We start from the raw sequence: 18,582 nt of genomic DNA on the forward strand, positions 1-18,582 counted from the left end.
CTTATCAAATAGATTACACAGCCGGCTTAGTCTCTCGCACATGTAAGGCAAAACGCCCTAAACCCATGCGTATGGCCTCGTGCCATCAAGGTGTGGATAACGTTTTGATAGCTTAGTACCTGACTCCGCGACCCACGTTCCCTCCGTAACAATCTACTCTTGCATATCGCTTGATAACCTCGTTTGTACATAGAGAGTGTATGCCACTTATATCCCGCCATACAAATCCTTCTTTAAATCATATTCCCAACGGCTTTTTTGCGCGTTATTTCCTTTTGTTTTTCCCTATCTGAGAGAAATGTCCAGTATTTCTGCAAGTGCTGTTATGACAACCCTAATTTTTTGTGCCAAGTTTTTTTGCCAGTTTATGTCAGTCGTATTGTACAGCTTTTAAACCGTTCTGTGCCGCAAAGTGCATCATTTTTGTGGTGCGGTGATTATGTGCGATGCTCATTTATATATATTTATTTTTGGTCTCCCTGTTACTTATGTTTAACGCTGATTTTTATATCCGCCTTCAACACATTACGTGTTGTACAAACAAACTAAAAGTTGGACTCGTGCATTCTTTAGCACCCTTCTTTCAATGCCATTTTCAAGGGCCTCTGAGGTACTTGTAAATGTAAAAAAATAAAATTTTCTGCCGTCCTGCAGTCGTCGAGAGTCTCGCACCAAACTACCGGACACTGTATTCGATGGCGGTTCTGGTGGGCTACATGTGCGGCTCCGTCGTCGTGGCGTTCCTGATGGTCCTGAAAATCGACTGGAAGACCATGCAAGTCATCAGCATGCTGCCCGGTTTGATGATGCTCAGTCTTTTTAGGTGCGAAGCAACTTAGGGCCCCGCATTGTCCGTCCGTTGGCGTGCGTGCGCACATCAGTATAAACCGACAATGAGTATGTCAAACCGCCTAAAAGGTTGCAAAGCGCGGCAAAAAAGCAAAAACCATAACTATCGACGCTAATTCGCGGAAAAAAAGGTTAGAGAGGGAGACAGAGAGAGAGAGATTGAGCAGTTTCGCGTGGCTCCTGGAGAGCCATGCTGCACATGCGCGAAGAGCATACGATTGAATTGGAATGCAATAAATTAGATTTGGATTGAATTGGATTGAAATGGATCGGATTGAAACAGATTTGATTTGATTGGATTTGAATAAATTGAAATGAATTGTATTGGATTGGAATTGTATATACTGCACACACGCGCTGTTACTCATACATGCAGGAGTGGGCAATGTCACGGGTGATTTACGGTAAGAACGATGCCCAGTGCTTCACCCACCCGCCATGATTTTTTTCGTGGAGATGCGTGAATTTTTTTTTGTGAGTCCAACCACAAAGTGGAAACAGTGACTTTATGCTGCGAGCCCTTGGCGACATTCTATAATTTTGCTCCGCGCTTCAAATAGAAATACGTATACACACTGCGACTAATAGTGAAGGTCAGCCATTAGGTAGATGGAGGTTTGAAGCCGTAAAAGTCTGGGTCATTTGTGAATTTCAATTAGCTCTCCTCTCTCAGGGCTGATAAAGGCATCACAAAAATACAAACAATTCCAGGGAACACGAGCACTTCTTTAATTCAGTTAATCGGAAAACATCACTGAAGAATTGTGGAAGGAACCAGCCGGTATTGTGTGCGCGGCCACGTTTCACAGCTGCGGTTAGTGTGAAAGGTTCAGTGTCAATCGCCAGGTACGCCACACCAATGTAAATGTAGAATCGATGTCGCGTGGAAAGCACTAAGGTCATTCTATAGACGTTAAAGGAGTGCTTCCGACAGTGGCACGTGCACAATAGAACACCTGTGTCCTCAAACTATCATCGTAATCCGTTTAATTTTGCGAGGTCTTCTTTCTTCCGGTTAACACAAACAAGTCTCTTGACAGTCAACCGGAATTGTTAGGCCGACATTTACGCTAATAGCGGGAATCTGCTTTGCTACTCCCATAATTCTCACTTGTGTCATTACTATGCTAAAACATGTCATCTAGTGCGAAGCACAAGCCTCTAATACATACGCCTAAGTCGACTGCCCAGAGTTTTGCACTAAATTCAGTTATTGAGATGGAATGATCAAGTTGTGGAACTAGCGTGTCTCTCTGCGCGTGTTGTGATTTAGAACGGTGGGAATCCTACATAGCGCATTAATATAGTGATTTGTTTAGTTGAATTAGTAATTACAGGAGCTCCTCCGAGAAACAGGACATCATCTCGGCAATCATTCACATATTTATTCTGTGAGCCGCCGGACGTTTTGTGTGCCCTGTGTGTCATTTTTGTGTCATCCATTGGCAATTTTGAGTGTGAGTGTCGTAGATAGCAGATTATCGATGAACGAATATATAGAGGAATAATGCTCTTGCGTTAATAACAACATGCGTAGGCTGCATATGGGCAGAGGCGCATGGCAAAACGTTCTGAAAAGGACTTCATCTCAGCCAGGACAATTGATTGATTGTAGGGTTTAACGCACCGACGCAACGTAGGCGATGAGGCGCGCCGTAGTGGAGGGCTCCGGATTAATTTTGACCACCTGGGGATCTTTAACGTGCGCCGAAATCTCGTACACACGGGCGTTTTTGCTTTTCGCCTCCATCAGAAAAGCGGCCGCCGCGGCCGGGAATCGAACTCGCGACCTCGTGCTCTGAGCCACTGAGCCACCGCGGCGGGTCTCAGCCAGGACAAGACGCTGATGGTGTCCACAAGGGCGATGATTTTACAGTTGTTCCCAAAGGTGCAAAAATAGTTATAATAAGCGCATAATGCAAATACCTCTGATGGACGTCTGAAATACATATGCTGACTGCTTGCATAGTTTATTGTAGGTGATGTTTCTAGCTCTGGAGCAACATTATGGGCATGATGTCGCGTACGAGCGTGCCAGTAGTATGCAACCGTGTCACTGGCACTGTTTCAAACTGGCTGCTGATTCGCTGGTTTGCTTTAACGAGATGGCACCACGAGGTCATGGCGTACAGACAACGTGCCAGAAATTTTGTGTTAACACATGCATATTTCCGTCTTCAATGCTGGCAATGCTGACCACACGTTCAGATTCCCATTCCACAACGCGATCGGGGTGGAATGAATTACCGTATACTTGAGTGTTGCTTGGTGCGGATGATCAAAACATTGTCCCTACAACATAGTAAAGTCACTTCAGTATGGCGTTTGTACTCATTAGGAGCACCGAGAAGTGATTAAATTGGTATGGCGACATGGTGACTAAAAGCGCAGAAAAACGTGGGTCCGGAGTAGTTCTCTTGGTCCCGCGTTTTTCTGCCCTTTTTAGTCACCATCCTTCTACTCAATATCACGTCCTCACCATTGCTTGGTATGGATAACAAATTTACGGTTTTTGTGGCGAAGAAGACTTGTGAGCCTTTTTTCAAACTGTATACTCAATAAAACAGCTTGCTGAGCCCCACCTTAAGATATTTCACAGCAGAATTTGCTGTCGATCGATTTATTGAATAATTGCTTGATTGGTTGACTGAATCAGTGAATGCACTGCATGCTAGTGGATTAAGAGCTTACGGTGATTTAACTTTTTATGAGTTAAGTAATCGAACGAGACGATGCGTCCTGCTTATTTTGCAGAAAAATCGTGGAGTCTCCCCGCTGGCTCATCGCCCGGGGTAGTTTGGACGAGGCCGAAGCGGTCATCATCTACGCGGTGACGCTCAACGGGGAGAACATCATTGAAGCGCGCCAGCTCTGGGCGCGCACACGCCGAGAAATCGAAAGGGTGAGGCTACTATCGCAACTATTGCTGCCATTCCCTATGGGTAGCTGTTTTGAAAGTCGGCTACTTGAATATTGAAAGAACGATTCCAAGGGGGTTCGTTCTGCACGTAGCTATAGAGCGCGGTAAGATCGACAAAACAAAAAAAAAATAGTCTGCCTCCCATCTATTGTAATGCTCTGACAGTAAGGCAGAAATGCTGTCAAGCTGTTAAAGGGGGATGCGCGATAGCACATCGCCGATTTGCAGCCCCTTAGAATTGTAACTTATAAATTTAACGGCTCTTCACAGCCCGATTGCCGTGAAGACTTTGTTGATTTGCTGAAACTTCTGAGCCATCCAAGCACCTCTGGTCATGTCCCATAACAACGTGCAATGGCTCGTGATATTTTTATGACGGCCTTCAATCCCGGTGTATTGCTTGATTAATTGACTGATTGTGCGGATTAAAGCGCCAAAGGTACACCCATGGGCAGTGAGGCGCGAGTGAAGGGCTCCGGAAAAATAATTCCACAGTTCTACTCAACGTGAAAACTGAACTGTGAAGCAGTGATTCGATAAAATGCCTGTGGCGCACTCTCTTGACAAGGTTTAGTACCAGCGTGGCATTATTATCGAAAGTGGTCACGAGAGGGAGCCGCAGCCCCTTAAAATGCCCATTAAGAGACACGGGATTGCGTTTTCAACAGTGGGGGGTAATTAATTCGTTAATTAATAAATTTTACCCGTATTTTGTGTTAGTGTTTTTATTTGAGACACAGCCATGGCAACCTTCGTGCCAACACACAGCGGAAACATCACACCCAACACTTTGTATATCAGGAGCGTGTACTTGTGTGCCCCAATGGAATTCACATCGCCTTCATAACGCGAGGGGCCCACTTTCGATACGGTCCAGGCGAAGTGGTTGTATTTTCAATGCCTTAGTTTGGGTGCGTTACGCTTTTACGTTACACATTACACATTACTAAGGTGCCTAGATACGTGACCCTGGACGAGCTTCGACGACAAGCCGCGCCCCTAAAGTATTCTGCACTTATAATTGCGACCATGTTGGGATCTTTACCGTGCGCCATAAGCTCGACCTACGGGCATTTTCACTTTTCGGCTGCACGAAAAAAGCAGACACCACGGCCCGGATTGAACCCGCGGCCTAGGGCTGAGAAGCTCATAGCCTCAGCGACTGCGACAACATGGCAGGTTCTAATGCGTTGGTACTTGTTCGGTACGATGAAGGAATGCTGCGATTTCGAGAACGACAGATTGATTCAATGTGGGGCCATTCGAATTTATAGGCGAGGTCTGAGGTGCCTACCGAGGTTTGCTGCTGCGAGTTGTTCCGTGTGCAAGGAAGCTGCAGGAGAAGTATCATCCTGTTCTACTGCTGGTAAGTAAATGTGTCGCACTAACCTCTGACGGCACCACATAATCTCAATATATAACCTCTATACGTATGCGCGAACACACAGTGTATGTAAACAGATTTCCCTGTGTGGGCTTGTTAAAGAATACTCACCTGACCACATTTCCATTGGACTTGCTAATTAGTGACCCAATCGCTTCAAAAGCATCGTGTGCTTGAAAAAAACTTTTACACATACAGTAAAATTTACCTAACTGCCTAGTTTGTTTCGTTTAAAAATATATCATTTCCTTAGAGAGATAAAAATGAACAAAAACACACTTTTGTTGGCACACTTTTCACTAGGTGGCGCTATCTCTCAACCAAGCCAGAGTTTTGTTTCTTTATTTCAGTACGGAAGTGACATACTATTCCCGAAATAAGCAAACTAAGCCGTCTGGATCATTTTCAGGGATCTCCAAGAGTTTTCGTATTGATGCGCTATAGTTTTTCAGCCAGTGGGTCATGAAGTATTAAGCCCCACAAAAATGTTAACAGGTGCGTAACCTTTAATTACCAAGTAAGCAAAGCCACCATTTAAGGGCGAAAATGAGGGCGTAGGGGAGTATGGTGGGATATATCCATGTGGGGATGTAAATGTTTGAAGCTTTTGGTATGATGGTATGAAAAAAGTGCATATAAACATGCTCCTGCCCGGATTTGACCGGAACACAAAACATCCTGATTGCGCATCCCATACTCCCCAACTCGGCTACCGGGGAAGCTGTATTCCCCTTCATTTTCTGGTCCATTGATGCGACGAGAGTGTAGCCCATGCAGCAAGGGACTTTGGAGTTAAGTTTTAAACTTCTGTTTTTGTTCGCATTGCATGGACTTGCTCAAATAAATAAACGCACGTTTTCCCGTTTATCCGGTGCATAAAGCAGTATTTAATTTATAGATAATGAAAGCAGAAAAATTGCAATGTTACATTTGCGGCGGCCAGAACAACTAAGCGGAGTGAGGCGTATTTGAGTTCCGATGTGATTGTAGGATGTTCATGATTTTACTTCAAACCAGTTTCGGTTTCGGCTCTGTGCAAAACAACACGCTTAGCAACCAACGTTATCTTTGGTTGTGCATTCTCAATATATATCAGGAATGGGCATATCGTGTTCCTGCCATGTTTCCGCTTGTATAATGAATCAGATAATCCTGCCAGCACCGTTTAGAATTGTAATGATCACTAGGCGAGGTGTAAGCACTGTTGGAACGCCCTCCGCCTCATCGGAAACTCGCAACTGTGACGCGCATTGCTTGGCCTGTGGGGCTTCCCTGGCTAAATCCTTTGTCATAAGAGGCCTGTTCGCACGAGGCCGACAGTCGGCTGATTCGGCTTTGTGCCCGCGTGCTGTCGGTACGTATGACAATACCACGCCAACAACAACTGGGCAGCGCTAAGAGTCAGGCTACGCGCATTATGCCAAGTAGCTCGAGAAATAGAAACATTTGGGTGAGAAATGGTGAATTCAGTGTAGAAATAATTATCCTAGCATAACAAAATGAACTCCAGAAAAGAAATAATCGAGAGTTCGGGGATTCAAACTTGAGAATTGCGTAAGAATTCACCCACAGCGCAACACCACTCGGCCATAGCCTCAGTGGTGTTGGGAATGCAAACCTTAAGAGTATATGCAGTATATAAAGTTTGGATAGTATAGGCAGTTTATTAATTTTAGTTTTAGCATTTCCAGAAGCTCAGACGACCATTGTTGCATAACGGTCGTGCGGTAAGCGTCAATCTGATCCTCACGGATACCCTTTCTTTACCGACTGCATTCCTTAAGCAGAAAAGCCATCGTAATTGTGTGATTGTGCTGGTGACCGCTGTGCTAGTTCACCTAGCGTGAAACATACTTCCCGTACAATGATTTTACTCTTTACGGCAAATGTATCGGTTCATTTTGATTCTTTAGTACCTATATTATTTGTTCTCTTACTCTTCTCGCGCCTTTAATTGGACTTTGATCTTCTACTATTGTACCAGTCAGCGAAGAGTCTAATGTGCACTTGTGTGGCGCTACTTTGACCTAATAGTTGACCTAAGCTTGATACCGTCTACAAACTAACAGACTAAAAGCACATTCCTGTAGGTACAAAGTGTGTCGTGGCTTAGGTTCAACTGAGTGAAGGAATTTCGACGACTGGCCGGTGGTGGGCCGACTGACTCTATCAGAAGGTCGGCGGACGGCACCGTAGGGCAGTCACACCAAGCCTGCATAAATTAACCCACACGATACGTCTTAGGAAATCGGCAAGGAGGATGCAGAGAAGAGATAGCATTTTAGAATTGATTTTTGCACTAAAACCAGAGTCTCATAAACGCACTGAGAGTGGCCGAACTTTGGCTTGGGACTCCAGACTAAAATTTATGCAAACAATCCCACAATGTGTGCAAACTACTTCAGTTTTCCTTTGTAGTTCGTAGCCAGCGCGGCTACAACAACTCGGGGTGGAGGAGACCTTTCTTCAGCCCTCGGATCACAACGCAAGTGTTTACGATTTTCGCAGGGGTAGTCACAGAGCAAGTAACCTGCGAGGATATTATCTTGCACCGATGCAGCCATAATCAAGGTTGTCGACATGCTTGTAGCTAATCATGGAGTGAGCGTCGCGTTCAGTTACCACACCAAGGAAAGTCTCCCGTCAAAAACTCCAAGACGGGCAAAAATTCAATAGTTTACCTTTTTTCTTTGCGGAAGTAGAAAATATAAATAAATTAAGGAAGTAAATTGAAGGAGAACGTACTGCCGCGTGAAACTCGAACCCATCAGCTCAGGTCCCACCAAGGCAGCATGCTTATCTTTCCATAAATGTCTTTGAAATAAATGACATAAGTAGACACCAGGTTTCCCAGATCTCTCGGAGTGCTGAGCCGCATTTCAGTGCTACTTCCTTCTTCACTGTCCAGGTCGGTGATGGCGTTCGCTGTGAATGCGACGTATTTTGACATCAACTCCCTAAACTTCCACCCTTCGTTGATGCTGGTGCTGGGTGCCGTGCTCACCATCCCCGCCGAGATATGCGCCATCGTCTTCGCCGCACGCCTTGGACGTTGCGCATCACAGGCCGGGGGTCTCGCCTGCACAGCCGTGGTCTGTTTCGTGGTCAACCTGATTTCGGAAGGTACGCTGCTGACAAAACATTCGGGACATGCTTCTGGGACTACGGGACAGTTAACAAGGGAGCCGTACTGTTTGCAAAACGTCATTTGTGTATGTTTGACTTTGGTCCGTGAGCAGTAGTGTTCCAACGATCCATCAGGACTGCGTTCACGAACCGTTTTTTACCACTGCAAAGTATGCTTTAACGGTAGAGTAGTTTGAGTAGTTCGCTACATCGGGAGATGGCTATGCCGTAAGCAGAGACCACTATAAAGGGAGCGGACCCGATGCATGAGTTTATATCTGGTTCCGTAATTTGTCGACGTCCTAGCTTCACCCTGATAAACATGCAGATGGTATTCCTAACGATGCACTGGGACTGCTAGATCTATCCAGGTATGCTGCAGTTTTGTGATACCAGGAGGAAAATCATGCAGGGGAACGTTAGTTCATAAGGGCACAACAGTAATCAAAGAGGAGTAATCATCCGAAGTCTACGAGTAGAGTAAACTCTACTGCATAGACCACGGCTATCCACGAATCTACGGGAAGAGGTAGCGACATGGTACCCGTAAAACAAGAAATATCCTTCTAGCATTATAATAGAATATTAGAGGTATAAATAGCTTCGAAAAAACAACAACCCAATTCTAATTCATGTAAAAGGCTACGTGAAATTGCTAGAGCCCTTTGATGCTTGAGGAAGAGACATAGACTCGCGATACACTCAGGCAAATGAAAGTTATCCACGGTAAGAATAAAACCGCATATGCAACATTTTTTTAGGGTTTGCATCAATGGAGGGAAAAGCCTGATTGATGAACGCCTGCTCACAACTGGACCACAATCAGGCCATAAATCAGGTAATAGAAACTAATGGAGCATAGAGTTTTCCTCTGTGCATAACATTCATGGATCACGGAAAAGCGTTCTATTCAGTATACACCGACGCAGCAATCCAATCTTAAGATACCATACAGCACACTCACATATAACTTTTCGAAGACGTTTACCACGGATGTACGGGCATGATAATCCTACTAAGAGGGCTACAACATTGTATTAGGAAGGGAATCAGACAAAGGAACCATATTTTTACGGTTATTTCCGGCCGGTTTAAACGGTGTATTAACCGAGGTTAATTGCTGTGTTGGGAATACCTGTAAATAGGATATAATTGGGCCACTTGACATTTGCCAATGACATCGCGTTTTCCACTGAATCGGGAGACAACCTGCAAAGCGTGCTTCAGGAACTATAGTCAGATAGCTCGGAAGTAAGAGAGAAGGTAACTGTGAGGGAATCGACAGCAATGCTAGAGGAAGTAAACGGTAAGTAAACGAAGTAATGGACTGTGTGGGGCGTGATCTCTGCGAGCTGTTAACGGTGGCCCAATCGCTGCTTTGTGAATACCAGGGATAGATCTCCTACTGCATCCCCCCTCTTTGCAATAAGATTTATATTAGGAATTTTTGAAGGTGGAAGCGCTCGCACAACAGGAACAAAAGGTAGAAAACAGAGACCTTTTGTCTTCCACCTTCCAGCTCTTCCACCTTCTAGATGAACAGCTACCAACTAGCCAACTTGTCCGTTCTACTATATATTAGGAAGTCCGAGAAACACATCTATTAGATGGATTACACTTAAATACACATGGCTAACGTCCTAGTCATGCAAGTTTGGTCCATTGAGCGTCGGCCGTGTAGTTAGAGCTGGGCATAGAGGTGCGGCACTGGCACGCGGCGATGAAGGTCAAAAGATAGGTTCCACGATTTGGAAGATTTTTTCTGTTTGTATGTTTTGTATCTGATTATCTGATTTTTTTAAACTGAAGGCTGTTTAGTCTAGCAGAAAATGACGCACACTTCTGAGACAGCCTGCTATACGAGTGTTAACGATATTAGGCAACCGGGAGGGACAATCAATGACGAATTTTCCCACGTAAGAGCACATTGGGCCTTGCTTTCTCGATCTGATAAAACCGTATGATCGTTCTCTATCAAAGCGAACATTTCCGCGAGCTTTGTGTGTTACTCTTCATACATGTATTGAGCGATGTGGTGCGCCGTTTGCTTTCCACAAATGAGAGCAAGTTATTTAACTCTCCCACCCAATAACACAACCCTTCATCAAAACGCTTTAATAAAGCTAATGTTTACTCTAATCTGGATGAGGAAAACGCGTTTTGGTTCGCCCCAAGTCAGATTGTATGGTCAAAGAAGTCTTGAGGAAAAGTCGCATATAAAATTACATTGGAGGGAGCTTGCGCACTGTTCTGTTCTCGCTTCTTTCATTTTGTATCCCACGTCATAAACCTGTTTAGGAGTATAGTCGAAGGTGATGTAAGGCATGGGAATAGGGGCCTCGTGCTGTTAAGGCTCGAGTATGGTAGGGCAACTTAGAGGTTCCTAAATGGGTTCAAACTTTAGCTGGCCTTGTCAAGCGCAAAAGAATACATTGCGTGGTCATCGAAGGCAGGGCCTGTTTTTTTATTAGTAACCATATCACATGTTGCTCGCTTCTGTTTCGGATCAGAGCACGTGATCACGAGGGTGGCCCTGCTGTTGATGGCGCGCCTGAGCGTCAAGGCCTCTCTGTCCATCGCCGCCCTATACACGGCCGAGGTGTACCCGACCGTGGCGCGCTGCTCGGGCCTGGGACTGTGCAACTGCTTCGTGACAGCCGCCAACATCGCCATGCCACTCTTCGCCTACATGGTGCGCATTGCCCAGCCATCTTGTCAGAGCATCGATGTTGGCTAGGTGGTTACGGTTGTGAAACATTGTTCACCGCACATGACAACAGCACATGAGAACAGGGAAAAAGCGATAGTCTTGGGTTCCAGTGTTTGACAACTGTTGCGGCGTCCTCTGCTGTAATCCGCGAAGTACTTTTCCCACTCGTGCCTGCACGGGGAAGAATGTAGCGCTACTCACTCGTCCAGAAATACCTGCTTCCTATTACACCTTGTTAATTCCTGGCTACACACCCACTCTTTCTGAGGCGAAAGAAAAAGCCGGGATAAAAGGCCAGGGGACCGGCAAGTTCTCCGCTCCCTTTACAGTTTGGAAGTGGTTTAGAAGATGTTATTGAATACTTGACAAGACAGACAGAATAGGAAGAATATCTGCGAAAACCCATCATTAGAAAACAGGTAGTACATCTTTATACATATCGTATAAACAAAGAAAGACCAAATAACAGTGCAATGCACAGAACAAAAGTTGGGAGTATATACGTCTGTAGCCGTATACAGGCGTCAGAGTAAAAACGACGAGCCTGACAAATCTACCGAGAAGAAATAAACTCTAAAAAACATGAACACACAGAGGCTTCAGAGAAATTCTGGGTTGCATTCGATAAGGCATTTCTTAAAATATCTTGAGAAATTTCTTAAAAATATTTTGCCTTACAGAAGAACAAAAATAGAATAAAAAAACGGGCTCCTGCATACTTTGCCACAGTTTCTGCCAATTTTGGGTACGGTCTTTTTTTGAGTGCGCAGGTAGTATATAGTTTTGGGTGTGTCATGAAGGGAAAGATACTGCACCAGACGAAAAAAGTATATTATGTTTTAGGATTCTGTGTTTTTTAAAGTAGATGGTGTGTGGGCAGGTCAGTCGACAAGCCACGGTAGCCTTCAATAGCATGGAAAGCTTTTTAAGAGCGAAGTGCTTTAGCAATTCGTAATTTTTTGTGTCCGCAACTAAAAATACCAAGAAATTGCAGAGCGCGCGGACGTGAGCGCGGGCCAGCGGTGACTGCCTGGCAGTTAACAAAACCAAAAAAAATGGCCAGCGTTCGCGTGTGCGTGCCTCGCGACGACGCCCATCGTCCCCTGCACGGGTTTCTCAGATCAAGCGTAGCAACTTAGGGAGATTCGCCAAGATTGCGGCGACCGCACGGTAGTTCAAAAAACCAGGAAAATGCCGAGCTTCTTCGTGTGCGTGCCTCGCGGCGACAACCCAGCGTCATCAGCGCATGTTGGAAACCAAGCGTACCCACGTGGGAGATTGGCAAATACTCGAAAAACAAAACTCCAGCGTTCGCTGTTATCGTGGCAGCACCAGCTCAGAACGAGAGACTGGTCAAAGCATACCCCCCTCCAAGGTGATACCCAATGATTATCACTTCCAAAAAAATAGCAAGAACATTTATAGCAAGAACGATAAATTAAGGGTCGTTGCGGTAGCAGCGAAGAAGAAAAACGCCTGTAATTGTGTACTAAACTTTCATGATGGTCGGCAAGGTTGCGTAAAGCTTCTCTACTTTCAAGTCTTGCACGTCAGTGTGAGCTGCTTAGATTTCTTCAGGCGCAGTAAGAGCTTACGATAGAACCAGTTCTAGTGCCCCAGATCAATAAACAGTATGAGAATGTGGAATACAAGTGGGCACAATACATTACTAACTTCAACAAGGGAGACACTATGTTTGCGATTCTGTATAAGCCCCCAATCCCCTTTTTTTTAAATTCATAATGAGCTTCCAATAAGAAACATTCCGCGAGGGGTTTTCGTTGAACCAAATACCAGGGAACTTATTCGGTGGAACTTGTTGCAATTTTGTGTTTCGGAACATTACATTTATACCTTCCTTAATATTCACATTATTCGGCCTGAAGATAATAAAGTTTTGACAACTTCATTGATGTTGCTATTTTCTAGCCAAACAGCTTGTTTGAACGTGGATCCGAACCCACGACCTCCAGAATACCGGTCTGGCGCACCAGACCGGTATTCTGGAGGTCGTGGGTTCGGATCCCACCTGGCGGGCATTTTTTCTTCACTTTCTTTCTTTCTTTCCGAATTCTTAGTCTGTTTCAGTGATCTACCACGTCCTCCCCTTTGCTTTCCGAGGTTTTCTCGACTGCCAACCCTTGTTTCTATATATATATATATATATATATATATATATATATATATATATATATATATATATATATATATATATATATATATATATATATATATATATATATATATATATATATATATATATATATATATATATATATATAGAAACATAGGTCAGCAGTCTACAACGCCAAAGGAGGCATAGGGGTGTGGTTAGGCTCTTTTCTTTTTCACTACGGTTAATGTAGTGAACATTCTTTTTTTTTAATATACAGAAGAAAGAAAGAAAAACACGCGCCCAGAGTGGGGACCGAACCCACGCCTTTCGATTACATGTCGAATGCCTTACCAATTCTTGGGTAGACGTTCTAGTCACGCCCCGGGGTTGAAAAGAAGGTCCCCTTCTCCCCGTGTAGTCAGAGTGGCGCTGGCCACCCCCCTCAAGCGTCAGATACACTTCTAGTAAATATAAATAGCCCAGAAAGTGAAGGAGAACACAGTCGCCCAGATAGCCGAATTGGTAAGGCATTCGACATGTTCGAATTGGCATTCGAATTGGTAAGGCATTCGCGACCTCCAGAATACTGGTCTGGTGCGATAAGCACTACGCTACCGGCGGGGCTACTTTAGCCTCCACTTTCTGGGGTATTTTATGTTCAGGTGTTTTTGTTTTCTGCGCTTGGGGGTGGTAGCCAGCGCCGCTCGGACTACTCGGGGTGAAGGGGACCTTCTTATTAACCCCCGGGCCGTGACTCGAGCGCCTACGACATGTCGAGAGTGGTCGACCAGCGTTGAACCCTCTTAAGCTCCCTATGGCACCAAGACTGCCAGAACAGAGGCCCTCGCTATGCATGTAGCGAATTCGCTTTATATATATATATATATATATATATATATATATATATATATATATATATATATATATATATATTGTTACGTGGTGGCAGGGCAAAGTACGTGAACCATGAGATGGGCGAAAAATGGAAAATGTATTCTAACTATTTAGAAGATGTCGGCCATGAGACCGAACCGGCGCTGGCTTCGCGCCTGCCCTATTTCTTCTTCCTTGTTCTCATCCTCGTCGTCGTCTTCTAACATTACCCCGCCGTCGAGGGAGACCGTCCCAGTCGAGGCCTAAGTAGATGAGCGAGTGTAGTAAGTGCGAACAATGAAATTATAATACACAGTGAATACGTCGTTGCCACCACGGTGAGGATGAAGAGCTTGCTGAACACTGGCCCCAGAACACCCATGCCCGCCGACGTCATGAAGCAGTGTCCAAAGCCCTTGAGAAGACACGCCGGCGAACGGGGCAGGGGGATGGCATCGTCGTCTTGTCTGGTCGCGGCTTCTCACGTCTCGGCTGATTTCGGCTCGTTATAGGCTGGGGCTCGGGCTGGGGAACAGATGCCGTGATGGCCCACCGGGGCTGGGGCATGCCGACTTGTTCCAAGAGCCTGGAGAACATCGCTTCAGGAGTCAAGACGGCGAGATGCTGTGGGCGAGGATGAAGGTGATCGCCCCGCACACTCCACAAATTTTACGTGGTGGCAGGACAAAGGACGTGAACCATGAGACGGGCGAAAAATGTAGTCTCACTATTTACAAGTTATCGGCCATGAGACGGAACCGGCGCTGGCTGCGCGCCTGCCCTACTTCTTCTTCCTTGTTCTCATCCTCGTCGTCGTCTTGTAACAATATATATATATATATATATAAGGTTAGTAGAGACAGAGACACACGAGAAGGACATTGAAAATAAAAATAAAAGTTTACTGACGTTTCAGGGAGAGGACTCCCTTTCTTCCCCCTTTCTTCACTCTGAAGAAAGGGAGTCCTCTCCCTGAAACGTCAGTAAACTTTTATTTTTATTTTCAATGTCCTTCTCGTGTGTCTCTGTCTCTACTAACCTTATTTTTTCGCGCTCTGTGTGAGTTTTTGATTCCAGACTATATATATATATATATATATATATATATATATATATATATATACAGAAAGATAGTTCAGCAGTCTACGACGCCAAAGGAGGCATAAGGGTGTGGTTAGGCTCTTTTCTTTTTTACTACGGTTAATGAAGTGAACATTCTTTTTTTTTAATATACAGAAGAAAGAAAGAAAAACACGCGCCCAGAGTGGGGACCGAACCCACGCCTATCGATTACATGTCGAATGCCTTACCAATTCGGCTATCTGGGCGACTGTGTTCTCCTTCACTTTCTGGGCTATTTATATTTACTAGGAGTGTATCTGACACTTGAGGGTGGTAGCCAGCGCCACTCTGACTACACGGGGAGAAGGGGACCTTCTTTTCAACCCCAGGGGCGTGACTCCAACGTCTACAGCCTGTCATGAGCGGGTAACTGGCGGGAAGCCCTCTTATGCTACCTAGGCATCAAGGCTGCCAGAACCGAGACCCTCGCTAGGCTTTCGCAGAATAATATAGTAAGGACATGAGGGGCTCGTTGAGGAAATACAGAAAGATAGGTCAGCAGTCTACGACGCCAAAGGAGGCATAGGGGTGTGGTTAGGCTCTTTTCTTTTTTACTACGGTTAATGAAGTGAACATTCTTTTTTTTAATATACAGAAGAAAGAAAGAAAAACACGCGCCCAGAGTGGGGACCGAACCCACGCCTTTCGATTACATTTCGATTACGAAGGAGAACACAGTCGCCCAGATAGCCGAATTGGTAAGGCATTCGACATGTAATCGAAAGGCGTGGGTTCGGTCCCCACTCTGGGCGCGTGTTTTTCTTTCTTTCTTCTGTATATTAAAAAAAAGAATGTTCACTTCATTAACCGTAGTAAAAAAGAAGAGAGCCTAACCACACCCCTATGCCTCCTTTGGCGTCGTAGACTGCTGACCTATCTTTCTGTATTTCCTCAACGAGCCCCTCATTTCCTTACTATATATATATATATATATATATATATATATATATATATATATATATATATATATATATATATATATATAGTCATGAAGTAGAGTCCTTATTTGCTGCAGGAATACGCACAAAGTAGAAGTACGCTCTTCGGAGACTTTATTTCCAACGTTTCGACCTGAGACAGGTCTTCCTGTCTCAGGTCGAAACGTTGGAAATAAAGTCTCCGAAGAGCGTACTTCTACTTTGTGTGTGTATATATACATATATATATACATGCATTCGAGTCACCGTAAAAATTAGAACATTGATTTACTACAACTTTTCAGCTGGGGCCACCCGCTCTAAAATGTTTTGACCCTATCTGAAAAGGCGTTATAAATGCTGTAATGTTTTTTGCGGTGGCTCGAATTTATTATATCATTCAGCTACCAAGCATACTACTGTCATATACATACATACATACATATATATATATATATATATATATATATATGAGCATGTCAAACCGGAAAATAAAGTGGTTCGGCTACGGCTGGGGTCCGGGAGAATTTATTTCGTTCCGGCTCAGTTGCGATTCGACTACATCACAACCCGAACCGGTTTTCGAACCGCTTCACGAGCTCAGCGAAGTGCAGAAAAAGGTAGCGCAAAGCGAGCATAAAAACTGAATACAATTTCGGTGCATTCAAAATATGGCTGTTTCTCAACAAAAGTTGGGCAGTTTTAATAACAGTAAGTAATTAGCCCATAAAAATTAAAACAGCTGAAGTAGTCACAATTTGCAAGCTACTTCACCCCCAGCCCTCATGTTGTCCTAAGGACTCTTTAAAGCAACGCCTACGTGTCATGGCTGTGTGGAAGGTACTTTCTACCGATTCTTCTATTTTTTAAATCGACATCTTACATCTGGAATCGCCCAGCGCCTTGAACTTCAGAACCCTATAGTCAGGCCTGCTTATGGACAAGTCAGCTCCGTACATTATCAAGGCCTAGGAGGTCTTTAAATAAGAGTGGTCAGCTTTTCTTGTCAGTTGTAGCATAAGAAAAAAATTTAACAGCGGCTATTTAAAAGGCCACCTGTGAATTTGATTCTTTGTCCGGGTAGGATAAGTTCTTAGCAGTAACCTTTAAGAAGAGATTTGCCCAAATTTGGTTATACGTGAGCTTTAGTTATCTCTCAGTCCTTTTTCGTATCTCTGCTCACTGGAATGCACTTTGAGATAGCTATTACGGATGTGAGCGTTACCATGAATTCGTTTTCGTTCAGCCTGACCACCACCCTCGACCCATACATGCTCAGTCGCGGAAACCTATATACCTAGATTATGTGATTTCAAACTCAAAGAGCAATTTGGTGCACGCGATGAAACTCTTTTGGAAAGAAGCTCCTTAATTGGCGACAACAGCACTCAACCCCCCCTTCTCACCGTACTCCTTCGGAACGAGTAGCAGTAGCACAAGCGTAGCACGTTAGGCTAGTCTGTAAAAGTAGATCTTCCAAAACAATACAGCCGAGAAAAATACAAAAAAATATAAAAGTAGAAAGGTTGCGCAAAATGTAAAGTACAAGACCGGACTGCCTTTGCGCCTGTGTCACCTATTCTAGTGATTTTTTTTTTCTTTCGGGACTAAACACGTAGTGCCTGCAAGTGGGGGTGTGCAGTTTCTTGCACAATGATGAACTGACTACGACCCGCTAACAGTTTTGTCTGCTATACGTATATTATCCTTGTTTGAACATGTTAAGAAGACGCGATCTTGTCCGCCGTTCGGGCTTTGAAACAGTGGCGATTTGTACCAGGCACCACAGCAGTCGCTGCCTTCGCAGTGATGACACCTTTGGTTATGAAAGGTCGGAAACAAAGAAGAGGTGGATGGGGCGAAATCTGCCTTTTGCTGTTTTGCTTATTGGATGACAGAAGGCAGCAAAAAAGGCAGAAAATATTTTGGGGCGAACTCGGTGCGGAATAATTTAAAACCCCTTGGTCGGCCCTGTTGTTTGTTCGTTTTTCTGGAGAAACACACTTTACAGAGAAATATTGCTGTATTTGATGCGATGGAGGTACTAGTGCGCTACGAGACAAACTATACATTGCAGGCTAATACACACAAATACCGCGTGCTGTAGTGACGCATTCGCGTGAATTCTCTGTTGCGGTGAACGTGTACCGACGCAGCACGTCCTTCCGGCCTCCTGGGTATTGCAAGGCCTGGTGTCCCTCCTGTGCTTCGCTGGGGCCGTCCTCGTGCTCCAGCTTCCACGGACCAAAGACTGCGCCGCACTCCCAGACCGATCCTGGGACATGCGGTGAGCGTTTGTGATGCCAAGCTGCAGCAGCGGCCGCCTATTTAATCTCCACTACAAGTCTTTTCCGTGGACTCCCTACTGCTCCAACGCGAGTGGCATACGTTGATACAAGAACATCTGTGGCGTTTGTGTTGCCGGTGTTTAGTTATAAAAGGCGCAGTATTTCATTCATGAGGGTTTTTCCTCTGTTGGGGTGTCAAACTCTGACAACTGAACTCAAAATAGCGTCTACATTGCAGAACAGGCACGGAGAAGACTGCAAAGAGACGTTTCCAGTT

At 44.8% G+C, this 18,582-nt stretch overlaps 1 protein-coding gene across 1 annotated transcript; it reads left to right on the plus strand.

Annotated features, from left to right (window-relative positions):
* Window positions 1-695: 695 nt before the first annotated feature.
* On the plus strand, window positions 696-11,016 carry LOC144168331 (solute carrier family 22 member 13-like). Its single transcript, XM_077697338.1, has 5 exons — window positions 696-823; window positions 3,604-3,751; window positions 5,044-5,135; window positions 8,062-8,276; window positions 10,790-11,016. Exons 1-5 carry the CDS (start codon window positions 696-698, stop codon window positions 11,014-11,016), a joined length of 810 nt encoding a protein of 269 aa, XP_077553464.1.
* Window positions 11,017-18,582: the final 7,566 nt, after the last annotated feature.

Source organism: Haemaphysalis longicornis, unplaced genomic scaffold (genome assembly GCF_048455015.1).
Source record: "Haemaphysalis longicornis isolate Haplotype H1 unplaced genomic scaffold, Haemaphysalis longicornis Haplotype H1 scaffold_2, whole genome shotgun sequence".
NCBI lineage: Eukaryota > Metazoa > Arthropoda > Arachnida > Ixodida > Ixodidae > Haemaphysalis > Haemaphysalis longicornis.